General features: G+C 50.3%; 1 protein-coding gene across 3 annotated transcripts; it reads left to right on the top strand.

Moving 5' to 3' along the window:
• The first annotated feature begins 5092 nt into the window (after nt 1-5092).
• Nucleotides 5093-11698, top strand: Bmp4 (bone morphogenetic protein 4). Of its 3 annotated transcripts, none has more exons than XM_051142940.1 (4): nt 5093-5384; nt 8307-8431; nt 9528-9907; nt 10842-11698. In XM_051142940.1, exons 3-4 carry the CDS (start codon nt 9535-9537, stop codon nt 11696-11698), a joined length of 1230 nt encoding a protein of 409 aa, XP_050998897.1. In that variant the 5' UTR covers nt 5093-5384; nt 8307-8431; nt 9528-9534. The 3 variants fall into 3 exon arrangements, with proteins under 3 accessions (XP_050998897.1, XP_050998899.1, XP_050998898.1); XM_051142942.1 differs by lacking the exon at nt 5093-5384 and adding an exon at nt 7814-7876; XM_051142941.1 differs by lacking the exon at nt 5093-5384 and adding an exon at nt 7985-8135.
• The last annotated feature ends 6589 nt before the right edge of the window (nt 11699-18287 follow it).

The following is an 18287-nucleotide window of genomic DNA, read 5'->3' as shown; positions in this document are numbered from 1 at the left end:
TTTCCAAATGAGAAGATGGCAGAGACAGTTGTCTACCTGAACAGTCACCCAAAACTCTCTATAATGTTGGAGCATCTTCTTCAGCCTTCTGGCCCAATATACCTGACAGACATATTTGTGAGGCAGGAACTATTGGGAACTTGCTTACCCTGTCTTGGCAGAGTTTGGCTGTTGACTCTGCCTGCATCCAAGCTTGCCCTTTTTAAGGCAGAATTCTGTCTGTGGTAGAAATGAGGACACATTTGAAGCCATCTCCATAAGGAGGTTCTTTGATGTTCATCATCTTCTTTGAGGTAGGCTGTGTATTGCCAGGAGTTAACCTGTCTCATTGCCGGTAAATCTTTAAAATAATAAAAACATTTTAAATGGCATATTCTGCATGTCTCTGAGGTTTTTGAAGCTATTATCTAATTATCCTACCTTCTCTCTCTCTCTCTCTCTCTATCTATCTATATTTCTTTCTTTCTTTCTTTCTTTCTTTCTTTCTACCTTACCTATCTGCAGCACCTAATATGTATATTCTTGTGATGAAAGTAGATTAGTAATTGACATGACCATGATTTGATCAACTAACAACAATTAACTTTTATAACTTATTTATCCTAAACAGCCTGCCATAGCATGCTTGCTTTTTTAATTTATTAGTTCATTTGGTGCTTATAAGAGCATTATGAAATAAAAATTATTCTTAGGTTATGAAGGAGGAAACTAAGGGACCAGAGAATAAACAATTTGACTATGGTTTAACTACCATGGATCCCGGGCCCTGTGGGACCTGTGAGAAACCTGTGAGTCCCCACGTTTTTATGAGGAAACCGTGACCCACAGAGGAGATTGGCTTCCTGAGATCACAGCTAGTTTTCAGGGAAGGTCACAGTGAAGACAGCTACAGCCTCTCTTGTACTGAGATGGGCTAATTCTATGGGAAGGAAAATCCATCTTTCTCAGTCTTCATTTTGTTTTGTCATCTAATAACTTGGGAGCCAGGCAGGGTGGCACTAGGGAAACTGAGTCAGAGGAACACAGCAGGGCCTTGATGACCCTGTGGCTGCAAGACTAGAGGTGGCACCTGGTGCCTTGGCCTGGAAATACCCTGCAGATGTGCCCACTTTTGATACTGTGTTATGATGTGGTTGTCATCTGCAGAGTTCTTGTTTGAAAGTCGTACAATCGTAGTAGGAGAAAAATGCAAGGGGAAAAAATTCCATAAGGTTTTAATCAAGGTTGTGATTATTTTGCTCCCCTGGATGCACACAGGCCACAGGCTGCAGGTTAGATGCACCTGCTGGGACAAGTCTTGCTTATCTAGAAGCCGTGACCACGGGCGTCCACATTCCTGCAGGTGCCGTTCAAGGCCTGAGGAGGAACAGATAGATCAGTCTGGAGTTGAGCTGCGTCACTTATTAGCTCTGTGACCTTGGAAAAGCTATATACTCTCTGTAGGTTTCAGACTCTCATCTTCCGAAGATGGGTTTGATGTGGCTTGTTGTGAGGGCTCAAGAGCACATGAGAAAATATGGTAAAATTTGCATGAGAAAACTAACGTTCTCAGTTATTTCAAAGATGTCTTCTAATTTTATTTTGAACTGACCACAAAAGTCAGTGATGGTACTGGAGACTCCTTCAAAGTGTTCCCTTACAGTTCCATAGACATTTAAATGACAAGGCTTCACAACCCTGTGTTCTTCCTAATTGGGGGCCTAGAATTAAGAGACTGTGTCTGCAGACTTAGAAATGATTTTTACTGAGCCAGGAAGTACATACCTTTAAGTCCAGATTAAAGAACTCAGGAGATAGAAGCAGGTGGATCTCTGTGAGTTCAATGCCAGCCTGTTCTACAGCACAAGTTCCAGAACAGCCAGTGCTACACAGAGGAACCCTGTCTCACAAACTAACAAACAAACAAACAAACAAAAAACCAAACAACAACAAAAAGGAATCTCTTTATTGATGCAAGCCTATTTGATGTGCTCTGAGCATATTGTAACTGTCTATAAAGCTTCACCCCAAAGCATCCCTTATATACTTAAGAATGTCTTTGTATCTATTTTTTTGTTTTGTTTTGTTTTTTGAGACAGGGTTTCTCTGTGTAGCCTCAGCTGTCTTAGACTTGCTTTATAGACCAGGCTGGCCTTGAACTCATAGTGATCTGTCTGCCTGTACCTCCCAAGTGCTGGGATTAAAGGTGTGCACCACCACTCCCAGCCTGTGTATCTATTTTTTTAATGGTCCTTATGAGCTCTGAAATGCTAAGTAAAATAACTTTTAAAACAGCAGTGTTCATTAGCCAGGCATGGTGGTGTCTACCTGCAATCCTAGCTGAGGCCAGAGAGGATCATCTGTTCAGTGTAGCCTGGGCTACCCAACTAGGTGTTGTTTCAAAACCAACAAAACTAAACCAATCAACCAGCCAACACAAAAGTGGTTTGTTGCTTGGCATAACTGAGACGGAGGAAAAGGAAAAGATAGGAAGGACTGGGTCAGCGAAGATGCTGATGGATAGGGTTTTTTGTTTGGTTGGTTTTGTTTTTGTTTTTGAGGCAGGGTCTCTCTGCATAGGCCTGGTTGTCCTGAACTTACTAGGTGGACCAGCCTGGCCCTTGAAAACCTATAGTACATCTGCTGCCTCTGTCTCCTGAGCGCTGGGACTAAACGCATGAACCACCATACCTGGCAGCTAATGGGTACTTCATAGTCATCTAAATGTGGGAGTGGGGGAGAAGTACAGCTGTTCCCCAGATATTAAAGCTGAGTTTCCCCACATGAAGCATCTAGACATCCATATTAGGAACTATTTTTAAATTTTATTTATTTATTATTATGTATACAGTGCTTTGCCTGCAGGTATGCCTGTGCTCCAGAAGAGGGCATCAGATCTCATTAGAGATGGTTGTGAGCCACCATGCAATTGCAGGGAATTGAACTCAGGACCTTAGGAAGAGCAGCCAGTGCTCTTAACTGTCGAGCCACCTCTCCAGCCCCCATATTAGGTTCTAAATAAGATTTGCCAGATAACTTAGAAACCCACAGAGTAGGTGGGCTAATGGCCACTTTATTGTCTGGGTTTCAGCAAAATGAAATAATAGCCGTCATTAAAACAACATTTGGGAGGGGGAAAAACCACTCACAAGAATCACTTAAACAAAAACCCTGCCTCTGAGGACAGCGAATCGCTGCTGTTTGTGAGTTTAAATATTAAGGGGCACATCGTGTTAATGATTGAAGCACCAGTGATTGATGGAGTGCCCTCGGTGAGCACGGAATCCGCCCTTCAACCTGCTACGGGAACACAGAGCCTGGTGCCCCGGGAGAGACAGGAGCAACCAGGTAATGGAGTTTTAAATTTTGTGTTGTTGTTTTAAATAATTAATTGTAATTTTGGCTCTGTTCAAAGTTGTGGGTAAGTTTTCAGTCATCTTCTCTGGCTGGCGTTACTGCTTTACCTTGATTAATCAGAGGTTGTGAGAGAGGGAAGGTATACTTAGAAACTGTTTCAAATGAAAGAAGGTTCACCATCATTAAAGTTACAATGAAAGAGTGAAATGGTCCTTCTAGATGTCTGACCTGACCTCTTTGTTCTGTGGCTGATGCCCACTGAAACGGAAGCACTTGGCCAGGGGCTTACAGTTTGCTCCAGGCCAGCGAAGGTCAGGACTTTGGGCTCAGTTCTTCAAACCTGACATTCTTTCTCTCTCTTTGTCTCTCTGGCTAGTAGAATTCAGGAACTGGTTCCTGTGCGAAGGTCAGACGAGCTGCTCTGGTCAAGATCTGCTTTGCGGTGACAGGGGGATATAACACCCCACCTTAGAAACCAAGAGCCGGAAATTGCCATCTTCCAGCCCTTTGGCAGCTACCTGGAACTCAGAGCTGCTGGCCTCACCCCCACCCTGCAGCTCTAGCTAAAAACTCCAGGCGGAGGCTGTGATTTCCTTCAGCCCTTTGGGCAAGGGCTCTTAACCTGGTTGTCCTTCCTCAGCCTTGTTTGTAAAAACAGAGATGGAGCGATAGCTCCCTCCCAGCTCCTTCAGAGGCAGTGTGTGAACTTAGTTCCTGTTTGGGAAGGTTTAACAGCTGCCGCATTCCGCCTCCCAGCTAATATGATGAGCAGCACTTGTCCTTACTGTTATTACTGGTGGAAGACCTCATTCCTCACCTTCCTTCTTTTGAGAACAGACCAAAGGGCACGTTTTCCTGTCTCTACAAGGCACTTGCTTCGGTGTGTTACCTTCCTGGAAGGCCCCAAAACAAACGAATAAACACAAATAACTGTGTGGCAGTTCAGAGCGCTGCAGAGTTAAAAATACACTTTCTTAATTGTCTAACATGGCCTAGGCGTGTTTGTCTGCCAAGTGCCTGCAAGCCACCACTGCTCTGAAAGGTTTGTCCTGGGAACTGATGGTAGGCACCCCGCTTAAGGGGGCTGTGTTCCTGGGTGTCAGTGCCAAGGGTCTCCACAAGGAACACCTTAAACATTGTGTGTGTGCGTGTGCGTGTGCGTGTGCGTGTGCGTGTGTGTGTGTGTGTGTGTGTGTGTGTGTTGGGGGGGTAGTCACCTCCTAATAGTTGAAGAGGTATCTCCTTCGGGCTCACAGCCTGTTTCTCAACGTTTGGGAATCCTTTAACAGTTTACGGAAGGCCACCCTTTAAACCAATCCAACAGCTCCCTTCTCCATAACCTGATTTTAGAGGTGTTTCATTATCTCTAATTACTCGGGGTAAATGGTGATTACTCAGTGTTTTAATCATCAGTTTGGGCAGCAGTTACTCTAAACTCAGGGAAGCCCAGACTCTCATGGGTATTTTTGGAAAGTACAGAGACTAGTTGGTGCATGCTTTCTAGTACCTCTTGCACGTGGTCCCCAGGTGAGACCCGAGCTGGAGGCACTGGTGTCCTAGCCAAGGTGGCAACTGAGGGCTGGGGCACTGTGCAGGCTTCCGGACCCGGGCCTGCCAAGCAGGCCAGGCCCCGTGGCTGGATGGGAGGATGTGGGCGGGGCCCCCATCCCCAGAAGGGGAGGCGATTAAGGGAGGAGGGAAGAAGGGAGGGGCCGCTGGGGAGAGACTAGGGAGGAAGGGAAGAAAGAGAGGGAGGGAAAGAGAAGAGGTAGATGTGAGAGGGTGGTGCTGGAGGGTGGGGAGGTAGGAGCGCGAGGCCTGGCCCGGAAGCTAGGTGAGTTCGGCATCCGAGCTGAGGTGGACCCTAGCCTAAGACGTCGCCGCTGCTACCCGGCTTGAGTATCTGGTCTCCGTCCCTGATGGGATTCGCGTCCAGACCGTCTGGAGCCTGCAGCGACCCAGTCTCTGGCCCTCGCTCAGGTTCACTGCAGCTGTTTAGAGGTCCCCAGGAGCAGCTGCTGGCGAGCCCGCTTCTGCCGGAACCTATGGTGAGCAGGGCAACCTGACGCGGGGCGCTGCTAGTCCGAGGGGTTCGAGGTGCATCGGTGGTGGGAGAAGCTGAGGGTGGGGCTCAGGCTGTACTGTTGGGGCAGTAGTGTTGGGGGTAGGATGATGGGGCTGAAAGGCATCTTCATCTATCCAACCCGCTTTGGGGAGGTGCGGGCCGGGAGAGGCGGGAAGAGAGAAGGCCCTGCTAAGGAGGTCATTGGGAAGAACTGTGGGGTTCTAAAGGGTTGACGCTAGCCTGGTGGTTTCTGTCTTTCTCACCCAAAAGGGTGGTAGAATTCGGCTCCGAGTTTCACCATGAGTAGGGGACTGAGGGAAGGCGAGAGAAAATCTAGAGAGACTGTAGTCCTGCTTCTCTCTAAAGCGCGACCTGGGACAGAGTGGCTTCGTGGAGGGGAGTGTGTGTCATCTAACCTAGTCCCTAGCACGGGGTGTCCCCGAAAGCTAGCGAACTGCAGCCACAGAATTCGCACCCACCTCCAAGAGCTATTTTCTTAGACGTGGGCATCCATGAAGCTTGCCTTCTGCTTGCCCTCCCCCCCCGCCCCCACGCCGTCCTCGTGTGTAAGTTTTGACGGACCATGGCCGGGATGCCGAAAAGCTACCTGTGCGGGCCTTCTGCTGTGTTGTGTCTATGGGGACTAGCCGGCAGGGCTGAGGAGGATTCTTGGCTCACGGTGCCCCAGAACCAACTCCAGAGGGTCCGGGGTTGCGGGGTCCTTACAAACACGCAAAGGAGTTGAACCCTCAGGACTCGGAAAGTTTTCCTCCACGCCTTTGGTAGATAGTTTTCGAGTATCTCGGTTTATGATCTGAAGGGTTTGTGAGGTGTTGAATCACTAATAGAGACATTCGGTAAACTGAGGTTTTGGGAGAAGATTCTGGGAAGAAAGTGAAGGGTAACGGCCGCCACGAGCTGCACTATCCCCATCAAGAAAAAGCCCAGGAGATGAAATTTTTCTTTGGTTTCTATTTTTTTAAAATGAAAAAAAAAAAAAAAAAAGCAGGAAAGGAAAGAGTGATTAGCGAGGAACCCTTTTGAACTTGAAATTGAAGCAACTCCTTCGCCTGTTTACTTAGTTTTAATGTCTAGAGCGCTCCCGATACCGCCAGACACTCCCAAGGGCAGAGAATTGATTGTCCCGGGATCCCGAGCGTCCGCCCCTTCCACTCTTCCCTTGTTTCGCGTGCACCAGCCACCAGCATATCTCCATCTCCCTTCCCCTTAAACACAAACCAACAGTAAGTTCTTTGCTCTCTCCGGTCCTTTCCCAGTTAGTTTCCGCGGCAACGCTGGTCGGGGAAAGGAGAAATGGTCTCAGAAAGCTGGCGGCTGGTGGTGAGAGCGGACTGTCGCTCAGGGGCGCCCGCGGCCTCTGCACCCGAACCAGCGTGTGGGATGGCGCTGGGAAGCCACCGCCACCAGGAAGGACATGCCTCCATCCTTTAGGTTTCTTTCTCAAGGATTTCCCGCAAATGCCCCCCCACCTGAAAACTGAGGTTTTTTTGGGGGGGGGGCGCGTTATGGAAACCAACCAGACACGTCGAGTTCATAAGCGGAAAAAAAAAAAGGATACGGCCTCTGGGGAGGAAAATGCCTGGTGGAGCGGGGCTCTGGGGCGGGAGCCCTAGGACTCGGGTCCTCGGGTGGACTCCGCGCAACGACCTGCCTGAACAGAAGAGTTGCGCGCTTCCTGAGGTTCGAACAGGCCCACACGTGGGGCACCTTAGGATAGCTAGGTCACCCCAGCCATTGCCTGAGCTGTGTGTTGAAGGAATCTTTGCTGCGATTCTGTAGCTGGTGCAAAGGAGGAAAGGGGTGGGGGAAGGAAGTGGCGCGCGCGGGGGGGGGGGAGGGTTGTGGGGGTGGTGGTTTAAAAAGTAAGCCAAGCCCGAGGGAGAGGGACTCGTACGCAGAGGTCGAGTGCAGGCCGAAAGCTGTTCCCGGTTTTGTAGACTCTTGGGATCGCGCTGGGGTTTCCATTCCGCGCCGGGTAGGAGTTGTAAAGCCTTTGCAACTCTGAGATCTGAAAAATGTGATGCGCTCTTTCTTCGGTGACGCCTGTTTTGGAATCTATCTGGAGCTAGGAGCCCAGACGTCCGCCCCTCCGCGTTGAATGGCACCGCCGACCGGTTTCTGAGGGATCTGCCTGGCTGGAGCGGACGCAGCGCCGATACTCCGCTGGGACTCTGGCGGTGCTACCAGACAGTATTTAAGAAGCCGCTCCTTCTAACTTTCCCATACCGATCACCCCCCGCCCCCTGAGACCCCCGCGGCGAGCTGCGTTGGCGACCGGGTCAGCGACTTCTGGCCGAGAGCTAGATCCGCTAGGGAAACGGCTGCCTGTTTCTGGAAGCATTATTTGGCCTCTCCGAGACCCCGCGGCGAAGTGCCGGAGTTGTGCGAGTGTGTTTGCGTGTGTGCGCGCCCTCTTGGAGGGTCCCTACGCGCTTTCCTTTTCAAGTAACTCTGGTGAGGCTTTGGGAAGCTGCCTCTGTCGTCCCCCTTCCAGCCGCATTTAAGTTGTGTTGGCGCTGCAAAGCGCAGCCTCTTAAGTGCACCCTAATCCTCCGGGTCTGGCTAGATGCGTTGCGCGCCGCAGGTAGAGACGTGCCTCAGGTCCTCTGTGCGCAGCGCCCACGACCGTGAACCGCGGGTGTCCCGCCGAGAGCCCCGCAGAGCAGGCGGGGACAACTCCCAGACGGCTGGAGCTCCAGCTGCGGGCGCGGAGGTTGGCCTCGCTCGCAGGGGCTGGACCCAGCCGGGGTGGGAGGGTGGAGGAGGGGCGGGCGGGCTTCTCGGTGAGTGGGGCGGGGCGTCTGGGTCCACGTGACTCCTAGGGGTTGGAAGAAAAACAGAGCCTGTCTGCTCCAGTCTCATTATATTCAAATATTCATTTTAGGAGCCATTCCGTAGTGCCATTCCGAGCAACGCACTGCCGCAGCTTCTCTGAGCCTTTCCAGCAAGTTTGTTCAAGATTGGTTCCCAAGAATCATGGACTGTTATTATATGCCTTGTTTTCTGTCAGTGAGTAGACATCTCTTTTTTCCTCTTCTTGGAATTTCACTCTGTCCTCCCATCCCTGACCGCTGTCTGTCCCTCCTGTCGGACTCCCCTTCCTGTGTCCACGCTCAGCTCTCAGGCAGCGCTGTCGCTCTCTTTCTGGCCCCCGCTTGAAGCGTTCGGGTTTCTTTAAAGCGCTCCCACTGTCTTCTCTGATCCGCTGCGTTCCAAGAAGGGGGGAGCGCGAGGGGACCAAAGAGATGAAAGGTCCGCAGGTCCGGGCTGTCCCTCGAGGGCTAATCACTCCTTTCCCCGTCCGGTCCCACTCGCCTGGAAAGGCCAGTTCCTTGGCTCATGTAAAAAAAAAAAAAATCCCAAACCAAAACAACCCCCCCCCCAAAAAAAACCCTCCTGTGATCGCTTCGGAATCACGCTCACCTTTCCCTGGGAGCAAGGCTTATTACTGAGCATTTTCAAGGCATTGGCTACAATGAAATAAATCACAAAGTCACCGGGGCAGCCCTCTTACTCCACTCTCAGGCTGTGGACCTTGCTGCCCAGCCCAAGCCCGGTCGGCGCTGCTCTGTTCTCCCTCCCTCCTGCTCTTAACCAGCTGGAAGTTGTGTAAATTGGGCTGGAGGGCGGAGGAAGAACGGGGGGGGGGGGCGGCTGGGGGAGTTGCGTGAAGGAAGAAGGGAGGCTGAAGGTCTGAAGTAAAGAGCGATGGCATTTTAATTCTCCCTCCTCCCACCCCCCTTTACCCCCTCAATGCTAACTGTTTATCCTTGAAGAGCCACGCTGAGATCATGGCTCAGATAGCCGCTGGGACAGGATGGAGGCTATATCTGATTTGGGGTTATTTGAGTGTAAACAAGTTAGACCAAGTAATTACAGGGCGATTCTTACTTTCGGGCCGTGCATGGCTGCAGCTGGTGTGTGTGTGTGCGCGCGCGGGGGGGGGCGCGGTGAGGGAGAAAACACACACTTGATCTTTCGGACCTGTTTTGCATCTTGACCGTGCCTTGCTACCCCTATATGCATATGCAGCGACATCTCTATTTCTCGCTATTGATCGGTGTTTATTTATTCTTTAACCTTCCACCCCCCTCCCCCTCCCCAGAGACACCATGATTCCTGGTAACCGAATGCTGATGGTCGTTTTATTATGCCAAGTCCTGCTAGGAGGCGCGAGCCATGCTAGTTTGATACCTGAGACCGGGAAGAAAAAAGTCGCCGAGATTCAGGGCCACGCGGGAGGACGCCGCTCAGGGCAGAGCCATGAGCTCCTGCGGGATTTCGAGGCGACACTTCTGCAGATGTTTGGGCTGCGCCGCCGTCCGCAGCCAAGCAAGAGCGCCGTCATTCCGGATTACATGAGGGATCTTTACCGGCTCCAGTCTGGGGAAGAGGAAGAGGAAGAGCAGAGCCAGGGAATGGGGCTGGAGTACCCCGAGCGTCCAGCCAGCCGGGCCAACACTGTGAGGAGTTTCCATCACGAAGGTCAGTTTGTGTTCCTAGTGCAGGCGGCGTGGGATGGGGTGGGGTGGGGGAGCTGGCGGGGCAAGCTGAAGGGGCTGTGGAAGGCCCGGGAAGAACAGTTCAGGTTACATCAAAGCTCCTGGAACAAGGAGCTGAGGAACAAGGCCGCTTACCTCTAAATTTCCAGAGCTGCCTCTGAAGCTACTTTCTGGAGAGCAAGGGGGCCGGGGGGGGGGTGGGGCGGTCGGGGGAGCGTTGGAGAGAAGCGGAGCCACACCACTCAGAGTCGGGGCTAGCTCCCGTGGTGGTGTGCTTTAGCCATATCAAAGCCGGGTTTTCTGCCCGTTTTGTTCAAAGCACCTAGTGAATTTAATATTACAGCTGTGTGTTTGTCAGGTTTATTCAATAGGGGCCTTGTAATACGATCTGAATGTTTCCTAGCGGATGTTTCTTTTCCAAAGTAAATCTGAGTTATTAATCCTCCAGCATCATTACTGTGTTGGAATTTATTTTCCCTTCTGTAACATGATCAACAAGGCATGCTCTGTGCTTCCAGGATCGCTGGGAGAACGCTTGGTAACATAACTTCAGAGTGGAGAGGGAGAGAGGGTGGCCCCTCTGTTTCTTTACAGCCACTTGTAAAGAAAACTGTACACAAAGCCAAGAGGGGGCTTTAAAAGGGGGAGTCCAGGGGTGGTGGAGTAAAAGAGTTGACACATGGATATTATTAGGCATATAAAGGAGGTTGGAGATACTTTGTGTCTTTGGTGTTTGACAAATGCAAGCTAAGGTTTTTGCTGGTTTGCTAGCTCCACTTCTCTGCTCCTTCACATGAAAAGGCCCAGTTATCTCCTCTGGTTAGAATCCACCCAATTCCGCCTTTTTTTTTTTTTTTTTCTTTCTGTCTCAGAAAAGATCATGGGCCTTTTCTTTTTCCCTTTTCAACTGTGCACAGAACATCTGGAGAACATCCCAGGGACCAGCGAGAACTCCGCCTTTCGTTTCCTTTTCAACCTCAGCAGCATCCCAGAGAATGAGGTGATCTCCTCTGCGGAGCTCCGCCTGTTTCGGGAGCAGGTGGACCAGGGCCCCGACTGGGAGGGGGGCTTCCACCGGATCAACATTTATGAAGTTATGAAGCCCCCAGCAGAAATGGTGCCTGGGCACCTCATCACACGACTACTGGACACCAGACTAGTCCATCACAATGTGACCCGGTGGGAAACTTTCGATGTGAGCCCCGCGGTCCTCCGCTGGACCAGGGAAAAGGAGCCCAACTACGGGCTGGCCATTGAGGTGACTCACCTCCACCAGACGCGGACCCACCAGGGCCAGCATGTCAGGATTAGCCGATCGTTACCTCAACAGAGTGGAGACTGGGCCCAACTCCGGCCCCTCCTGGTCACTTTTGGCCATGATGGCCGGGGCCATGCCCTGACCCGTCGCCGCAGGGCCAAGCGCAGTCCCAAGCAGCACCCGCAGCGGTCCAGGAAGAAGAACAGGAACTGCCGTCGCCATTCGCTCTATGTGGACTTCAGCGATGTCGGCTGGAACGACTGGATCGTGGCCCCGCCAGGCTACCAGGCCTTCTACTGTCATGGGGACTGTCCTTTTCCACTGGCGGACCACCTCAACTCAACCAACCATGCCATCGTGCAGACCCTGGTGAACTCTGTGAATTCTAGCATCCCTAAGGCCTGCTGCGTCCCCACAGAACTGAGCGCCATTTCCATGCTGTACCTGGATGAGTATGACAAGGTGGTGCTGAAAAACTATCAGGAGATGGTAGTGGAGGGCTGCGGGTGCCGCTGAGACCCGCAATGCCAAGGATGCGCGTACGCATGCGCGTACGCATGCGCGCACACACGCGCCACACACCACACACACACCACACACACCACACACACACACACACCACACATACACCACACACACACCACACACCACACACACGCGCCACACACACACACGCGCGCCACACACACCACACACACACCACACACACCACATACCACACACACACACACACCACACACACACCACACACACACCACACACCACACACACGCGCCACACACACCACACACACACCACACACACCACACACACCACACACACACCACACACACACACCACACACGGTCTCATCCAACTACCCACACATACCACACAGACTGCTTCCCTATAGCTGGACTTTTATCTTAAGGGGAAAAAGAAAAGAGAAAAGAGAAAAAAAAAAAAAAACCTAAACATTCACCTTGACCTTATTTATGACTTTACGTGCAAATGTTTTGACCATATTGATCATATATTTTGACAAAATATATTTATAACTACATATTAAAAGAAAATAAAATGAGTCATTATTTTAAAGATAAACTATGGCCTTTTAATCTTATTCTCTTTTCTGTTGAGATGGGGCTGGGGGTAGAATGGAAGTCAGAGGTATAGCTATATATAAACTATGGGGGCAGGAGGCAAGCGATGGCAGATGGCAGAGAGAGATGGTAACTGCCAGGGTGAATTGCTTTTTGTCTTTATTTAAGTTAACAAGGATGCAGCATGCAGCGCCCTCTCCCATCTGGGTGAGACATGTCTTGCAGAATCCGTGGGATGAAAGGAGTAGGTCAGATGAAAGGATCTGGCTTGGGACTTCCTGGTTTTGCTCACCTGTTGTGGAGTGCGTCAATACCTCAGCCCAGTGTGAAAGGAGTTCTCACTTCCTGGGAAACTCATTCCCACCTTCGCCTTTATGAGAGCCCAGAGTGTCTTCGGGCCTGGCAGCCATCCTTTGCGTTTTTGAACCAAATCCAATCCTTGCATCTCCTTTCAAGCAGGGTTTTGTTTTTAATCTTTCTCCCTCATCTCTTCAAGACAGTGTCTTACTATGTAGCCCTGGCTGTCCTGGAACTCATTCTGCAGACGAGCTGGCCTCAAACTCAGAGATCTGCCTGCCTCTGCCTCTCAAGGGCTGGGATTAAAAGTGTCCTTAAAAACAAATAATTAAAAAATTAAGAACTTGATTTTATCCAATAAAACAAATAATAATCCATACCTTGAAAATGTTTAGGACTACTCTTTACATATAACACGTTGTCGTCATAAGAGTCTCCATTGTTAAGTGACTGTTTCCTTTTGTCCCTCATTCTTGACGTGAATTTTGGAAGGGGAGCTTGCAATGGGATGAGATAGTGCAGGGTCGGAGTTTTTAAGTGGGCCCCGTGAAAGTGTTCTGATCCTTCATGGAATCTATTGAGTCATGAATCTCTTATCTTTTGTTTCTTGGGTAACTTCACCACCCCAGAAGCAGACCATGATCCATTCTGCGGAACTGAAGTTTGCAGAAGGGGGCGGGCAGGGGGGAGGTTCTTTAAGGAGAAAGACTAGCTTGTTGGCACCAAGAAAAGAATGCTCTTAGGATCCGCAGAGGGCTTGCCTAGCAGGAAAGCTTGGGTGTGATTCCCTGCTGGAGGCAGGGCGTGGTGATGCAGACACCTGCAATCCCAGCTCTCTAGTAAGAGGCGAAAGGAACAGAGGTCAAGGTCATGCTCAGCTGCCTAGCAAGTTTCTGGCCAGCCTGGGACAAATGAGACTATGAGAAGAAGAAGAAGAAGAAGAAGAAGAAGAAGAAGAAGAAGAAGAAGAAGAAGAAGAAGAAGAAGAAGAAGAAGAAGAAAAGAAAAGAGAAGGAGGTAAGGGGGAGGGCGAGAAGCCATCGGTGTGCTTAGAGGTGAGAGATTCCTTGAATTAAGGACAGGAAGAGCTTTCTTAAAAGGATGTGTGTGTAAGATTTAGGGAAACAGAGGGGGCGCTTTTGACCTTCTCATTGCCAACAGTTAAATTAAGTCCTGCTCAGCTTAGGTGCTTACGTGCCCATTGGCTCTGGTAAACTTGAGTGGGTTGGGTAGAAGCAGTGGTCATCCTGATCTTCCGGGAAGGGCCTGGAGAAGTGTTTTTCTCCATTTCTCTCTGAAGGTGAAGGTGGCATTGCTGTGTGGGAGGGGTGCCAAGCAATCCGCGGAGGGGTAGCTTAGCCCTTCTCTGTGTGTCACGGGTGCACATCTCTGCATTCTTTTTCACACAGTGTTGCATATGATTTTTTGGAGGGGGGTGTTGAGTCGGGTAGATGAAGCAAGACTCATTTTTGTTTTTAATTACCGAAGTCCTACAGTCCTGCAAAAGGAGCAGCTTAGCGGAAACCAATAAAAATAGAAGTGGGGTGGTTGCCAAAGCCCCAGCTCCCTGGAGAGCGCAGGTGGAGAGAGGAGATCAGAGCCCCGGGCAAAGGCAGCAAGACTCCACAGCTCCTCCAAACTCCTTGCAAAGTGGGATCTTTCCCACTGCTCCAGCCCCACAGGTCGCTGCTGCTTTGATTAAAGGTACGGAACCTGAACCGGGGAAAGCCCATTGCGGATTCTCCTTTGGGAGGCCTCACTTTGCTCTGCCCATTCTTCAGCAACTCTCTGGAGAAGCCTGCGTCATGGAATGGGAGAGCTCCGGATCTCTAGCACTTGAACCAAGGGTCCTACCTAGCCCGGTGGCCTGTGGAGCTCAGGTCGTTTTTCTAGCAAGCACTCCCCCAACCCCCACCTCCTTCTACTGGCTTATTTTCAGGAACGGATAGTGTTGTTTATTTGTTCAGCCAAATATTTGGTCTGGGGAATTTACCGTGAAATTCTGTGAATTGCATATACCTAGTTAACAAAATAGTCCAAGCGCCGCCACAAATGTCAGCATGGAAAACAAAGGCGCCATGATGGGCTTTAACCCTTCGGACTCCTGTGTGTGAAGGCCTAGGCGGGGCGAGATGGACTTGAATGTGAAGAGACGGCCTAAATTAGGATTTGCCTTCGACTCGGGCCCCAGGACCTTATGAGCCTGTGGATCGAGCTTGGCATCTCCCACTTTCATAGTCCCTACCCCTTAGAGAGAAGATTCCATTACTTTGAGGAGGGGAGGGGAGAATCGCTCTGGAGGAGTTCAGCAAAGTCTTAACCACATTAGAAGAGCTCCTGACCCGATCCTGCCCACCCTTAAACTGGAACCAGCTCCCTTGGAACTTGAGACAAAAAAAAAAAAAAAAAAAAAAAAAAAAAAAAAGGCGTTTGTGTGGGGGCTTTCGTTGCGTAATTCTCTCAGAACCTGCCAGGTGACCTGCTGACTTTGTTTTCTGTCTTGATGGTGCTTCATTCCACCGCCCTCTCTGCCGCGGGGCAGCGCCACACTGAGAGGGCCCCGCGCGGCAGCGGAGCTGGCAGACCCCACTCGTCACCCCAGGCTTTGGACGGACTTCAAGATCCGGCCCCAGGGGCCGCCTCCCGCCCTGCCCGCTCCTGCTTGCTGTAGGCGGGCGGCGGCGGGGGCAGCAGGGGGCGTCCTTCCCGCCCCGCGAGACCGTGCACCTGGTGGCACCACCGCCGCCCCGGCCGTGGTTTCAGGTCCCTCAACACCGGCCCGCCACCGTGCGTCTGGCTCATCCACTCGCGGCGACGCAGCCTAGACAGGCGGTTCTGATTAGCGAACGTTGGTCCTTAAGGCTGATGCTCGGCACATTTAATGTGAAATGGGGTCACTCGGCCGCCTAGAGGAGTGGAGGCTGGGACAGGGGGGAGGGGAGAAGGCCCAATGTGTGGAGAGGTGAGAAGGGTTCCAGATCTTTAAAGGATCTCGGTGAGAGCAGAGCGCGCGTGGATTTGGGAGTGAGCTCTTGACGTTGAGCTCACGGTGGGTCAACACTCTACAGTGACTTAATGGGGAGACCTGTGTGGACTTGGTAATAAACATACCGATTGAGGATTCTATGCCACCGGCCACTGAAGGGGCAGCCGGCCTCAGCTTCTTGGAAGCACACAGAATTTAAGGTCCTGGCAAAACTTCCTGGAGAGCCTGGCCTTGCTCTTCCCAAATGTAGCAAACAGACAGGGACCAGGTTGGGGGGAGGAGGGCTAGGCTGTGTAATTTGCTGGTGACAGACAGCACTTCAGCTGCCCCACTCTAGAAGCCACAGTACCACCCAGCTTTCCCCTCCAGAGGTGAGCCTGCGGAAAGGAGAAAGCTCACCCTGAGGCCCAGGTGTGCAAACTATCAGTAGTTTTTTTTAAATGGTGCTTCCGATTCCGTCCCGCACACATCTTACACTCCTCACACACTCTCTTTGAGGATGAGAGAAAGCCAGAGCCACGTGGCACAGCATCACCCCAGCACCACAAGACCCTTGGTTCTTCCCAGAGGACTTCAGGGTGACTTGCTGGAGTCAGAACAGTTATGAGGGTTCGCCATGCGATCCAAACTAGCACACTCGGGAAAGCTACAACCGGAAGTAAAGTGAAGGTTAGGAAGGGCCCAGGTACCGGTGAGGGTCCGGGGTGGGCGTGGGGGGCGGAAATGCCATTCCCCTAGGCACTCAACACCGAGGGACTGGGGACGAAGCAAGCACTCATAACTGTTCCTTGGGGAAAAGTGCCTGGTTTTAGGAAATATGTTTGAACGCCTCCAATGGCTGTCCTGGACTCACTTTGTAGACCAGGCTGGCCTCGAACTCAGTGATCCGCCTGCCTCTGCCTCCCGAGTGCTGGGATTAAAGGCGTGTGCCACCACACCCGGGCTAATCAGTTCTTGAAAACGAAATTACGTCAGACATAAGCGTGACAGACGACGTCCTTGTGTTCCTTAAAGCACTAGCGGAAGTTTCCGGTTACCTTTGCTGTTTTCTTCCTTCCAAATACGCTCTGACAGTGCTGACTGCAGATCCGAATGTGGTGTACTGTGCTGTTCAGATCAAAGTACTCAGAAAATAGAAGATTGTAAAAACCCACAGGAAGGGGTGACAACATGGGACTGCGAATCGCCGCGGCGCGCCTGCAGAGAAGGTCTCCAGTCTGTCTTTCAGAGACCCCTGCCACATTTCTGAAGAAATTGTGATTTCTCCTGAGTTTACATAACTTGATTTCTGCCTAAAGTATTAAAAACAAAAACAAAAAACGAAGCTCCCCCTCTGCCCCAAACCCCTGGAGGTATAATTTTATTTATAACTTTAGCGTAAGCCCCACCCCCCACCCCCGGAAGTTTTATAAACTGATTCCTTGGCCAACACATAGTTTTCTAAAGGGCTTAAGCCATCCTTACTAAATTCCTGGATTCCATTGCTTTCTCCTGAAGTAATTTCTCTTCCCTGTGTGAGGGGCTCAGCCGCTCATAGCTTCCCAGGCTCAGCAAGCTTCGTGATAACTTAGTCTTTTAATTTTTGCCACTCATTTTTTTAAAGATTTATTTATTTATTATATATACAACTGCTCTTCCTGTACATACACTTGCAGGCCAGAAGAGGGCATGAGATGACATTATAGATGGTTGTGAGCCACCATGTGATTGCTGGGAATTGAACTCAGGACCTCTGGAAGAGCAGTCAGTGCTTTTAACCTCTGAGCCATCTCTCCAGCCCCTGCCACTCAGTTTTCAAAGAGGTTTGTTTCAGTAGGAAGACCTGAGGGAAGGGCCCAAAGATGGGGTGGTGGGTAGGGGGTGGGGGTAGGAGGTAAGGGGTAGTCGAGCAGGTCAGGAAAGGGAGGAGACTCTCCAAGCCTACTTGCTTTGCTATTGTATTGGTTGTTATGTGAAAAGCGTTAAATGCCCCTTCAAAGGGCTGATAGCAGGTATGGTCAATGTTATACCCAGTACCCTTGAATTCAGCTATAATCCAAAAATAGAAAAAAATGTATCTCTTCCTGAAAGCTGTCTTATGTTGCCCTTTAATTTGTCAGCGAAAGCTATAAAACTCAAAGTGCTCACTCCCAGCAAGCTAAAGTGTTCAATCCAGTTGGTCAGTTGCAGCTGTCTCTTTCTGTCTTTTTATGTTTCTAGTCCTTACTCAAAATGATGTTTAAACAAATTTACTTACAGTCACACCATCTTAAAGCAATTATTTAGGCTTTTTGCTCTCCTTTTTGTCTGTATATTCAGATGTGTTTTGCTGTAGTGCTTATTTTGTACTGTTCTTTCTTTTTTTTTTTTTTTTTTTTTTTTTTTAGTTTTTTTGAGACAGGGTTTCTCTGTGTAGCCCTGGCTGTCCTGGAACTCTCTCTGTAGACCAGGCTGGCCTTGAACTCACAGAGATCTACCTGCCTCTGCCTCTCAAGTACTGAGATTAAAGGCATGCGCCACCATTGACCAGCTTGTACTGTTATTTCTTAAGTTTTGATCAGGGTTATAATTCTTGCATATTTTAAATCCTACCTGTTTGACTCCTGTGTTAATGTGGATAATCTCTGCTCCTTTGTAAGTACAAGGCTAAGTGTAGAATTGAAATTTCCAGCCTTTGACATTTTGAGCATCCTAGAGATCCTATTAGGGCACTGGGCATCATTGCCAAGTCTTTAAAACTTCCTCCTGACTTCTCAAGGCA

The sequence above is a fragment of the Acomys russatus genome, chromosome 3, assembly GCF_903995435.1.
Source record: "Acomys russatus chromosome 3, mAcoRus1.1, whole genome shotgun sequence".
NCBI lineage: Eukaryota > Metazoa > Chordata > Mammalia > Rodentia > Muridae > Acomys > Acomys russatus.
The sequence above is the reverse complement of the archived record's forward strand: the minus strand, read 5'-3'. Positions and strand labels throughout refer to the sequence as shown.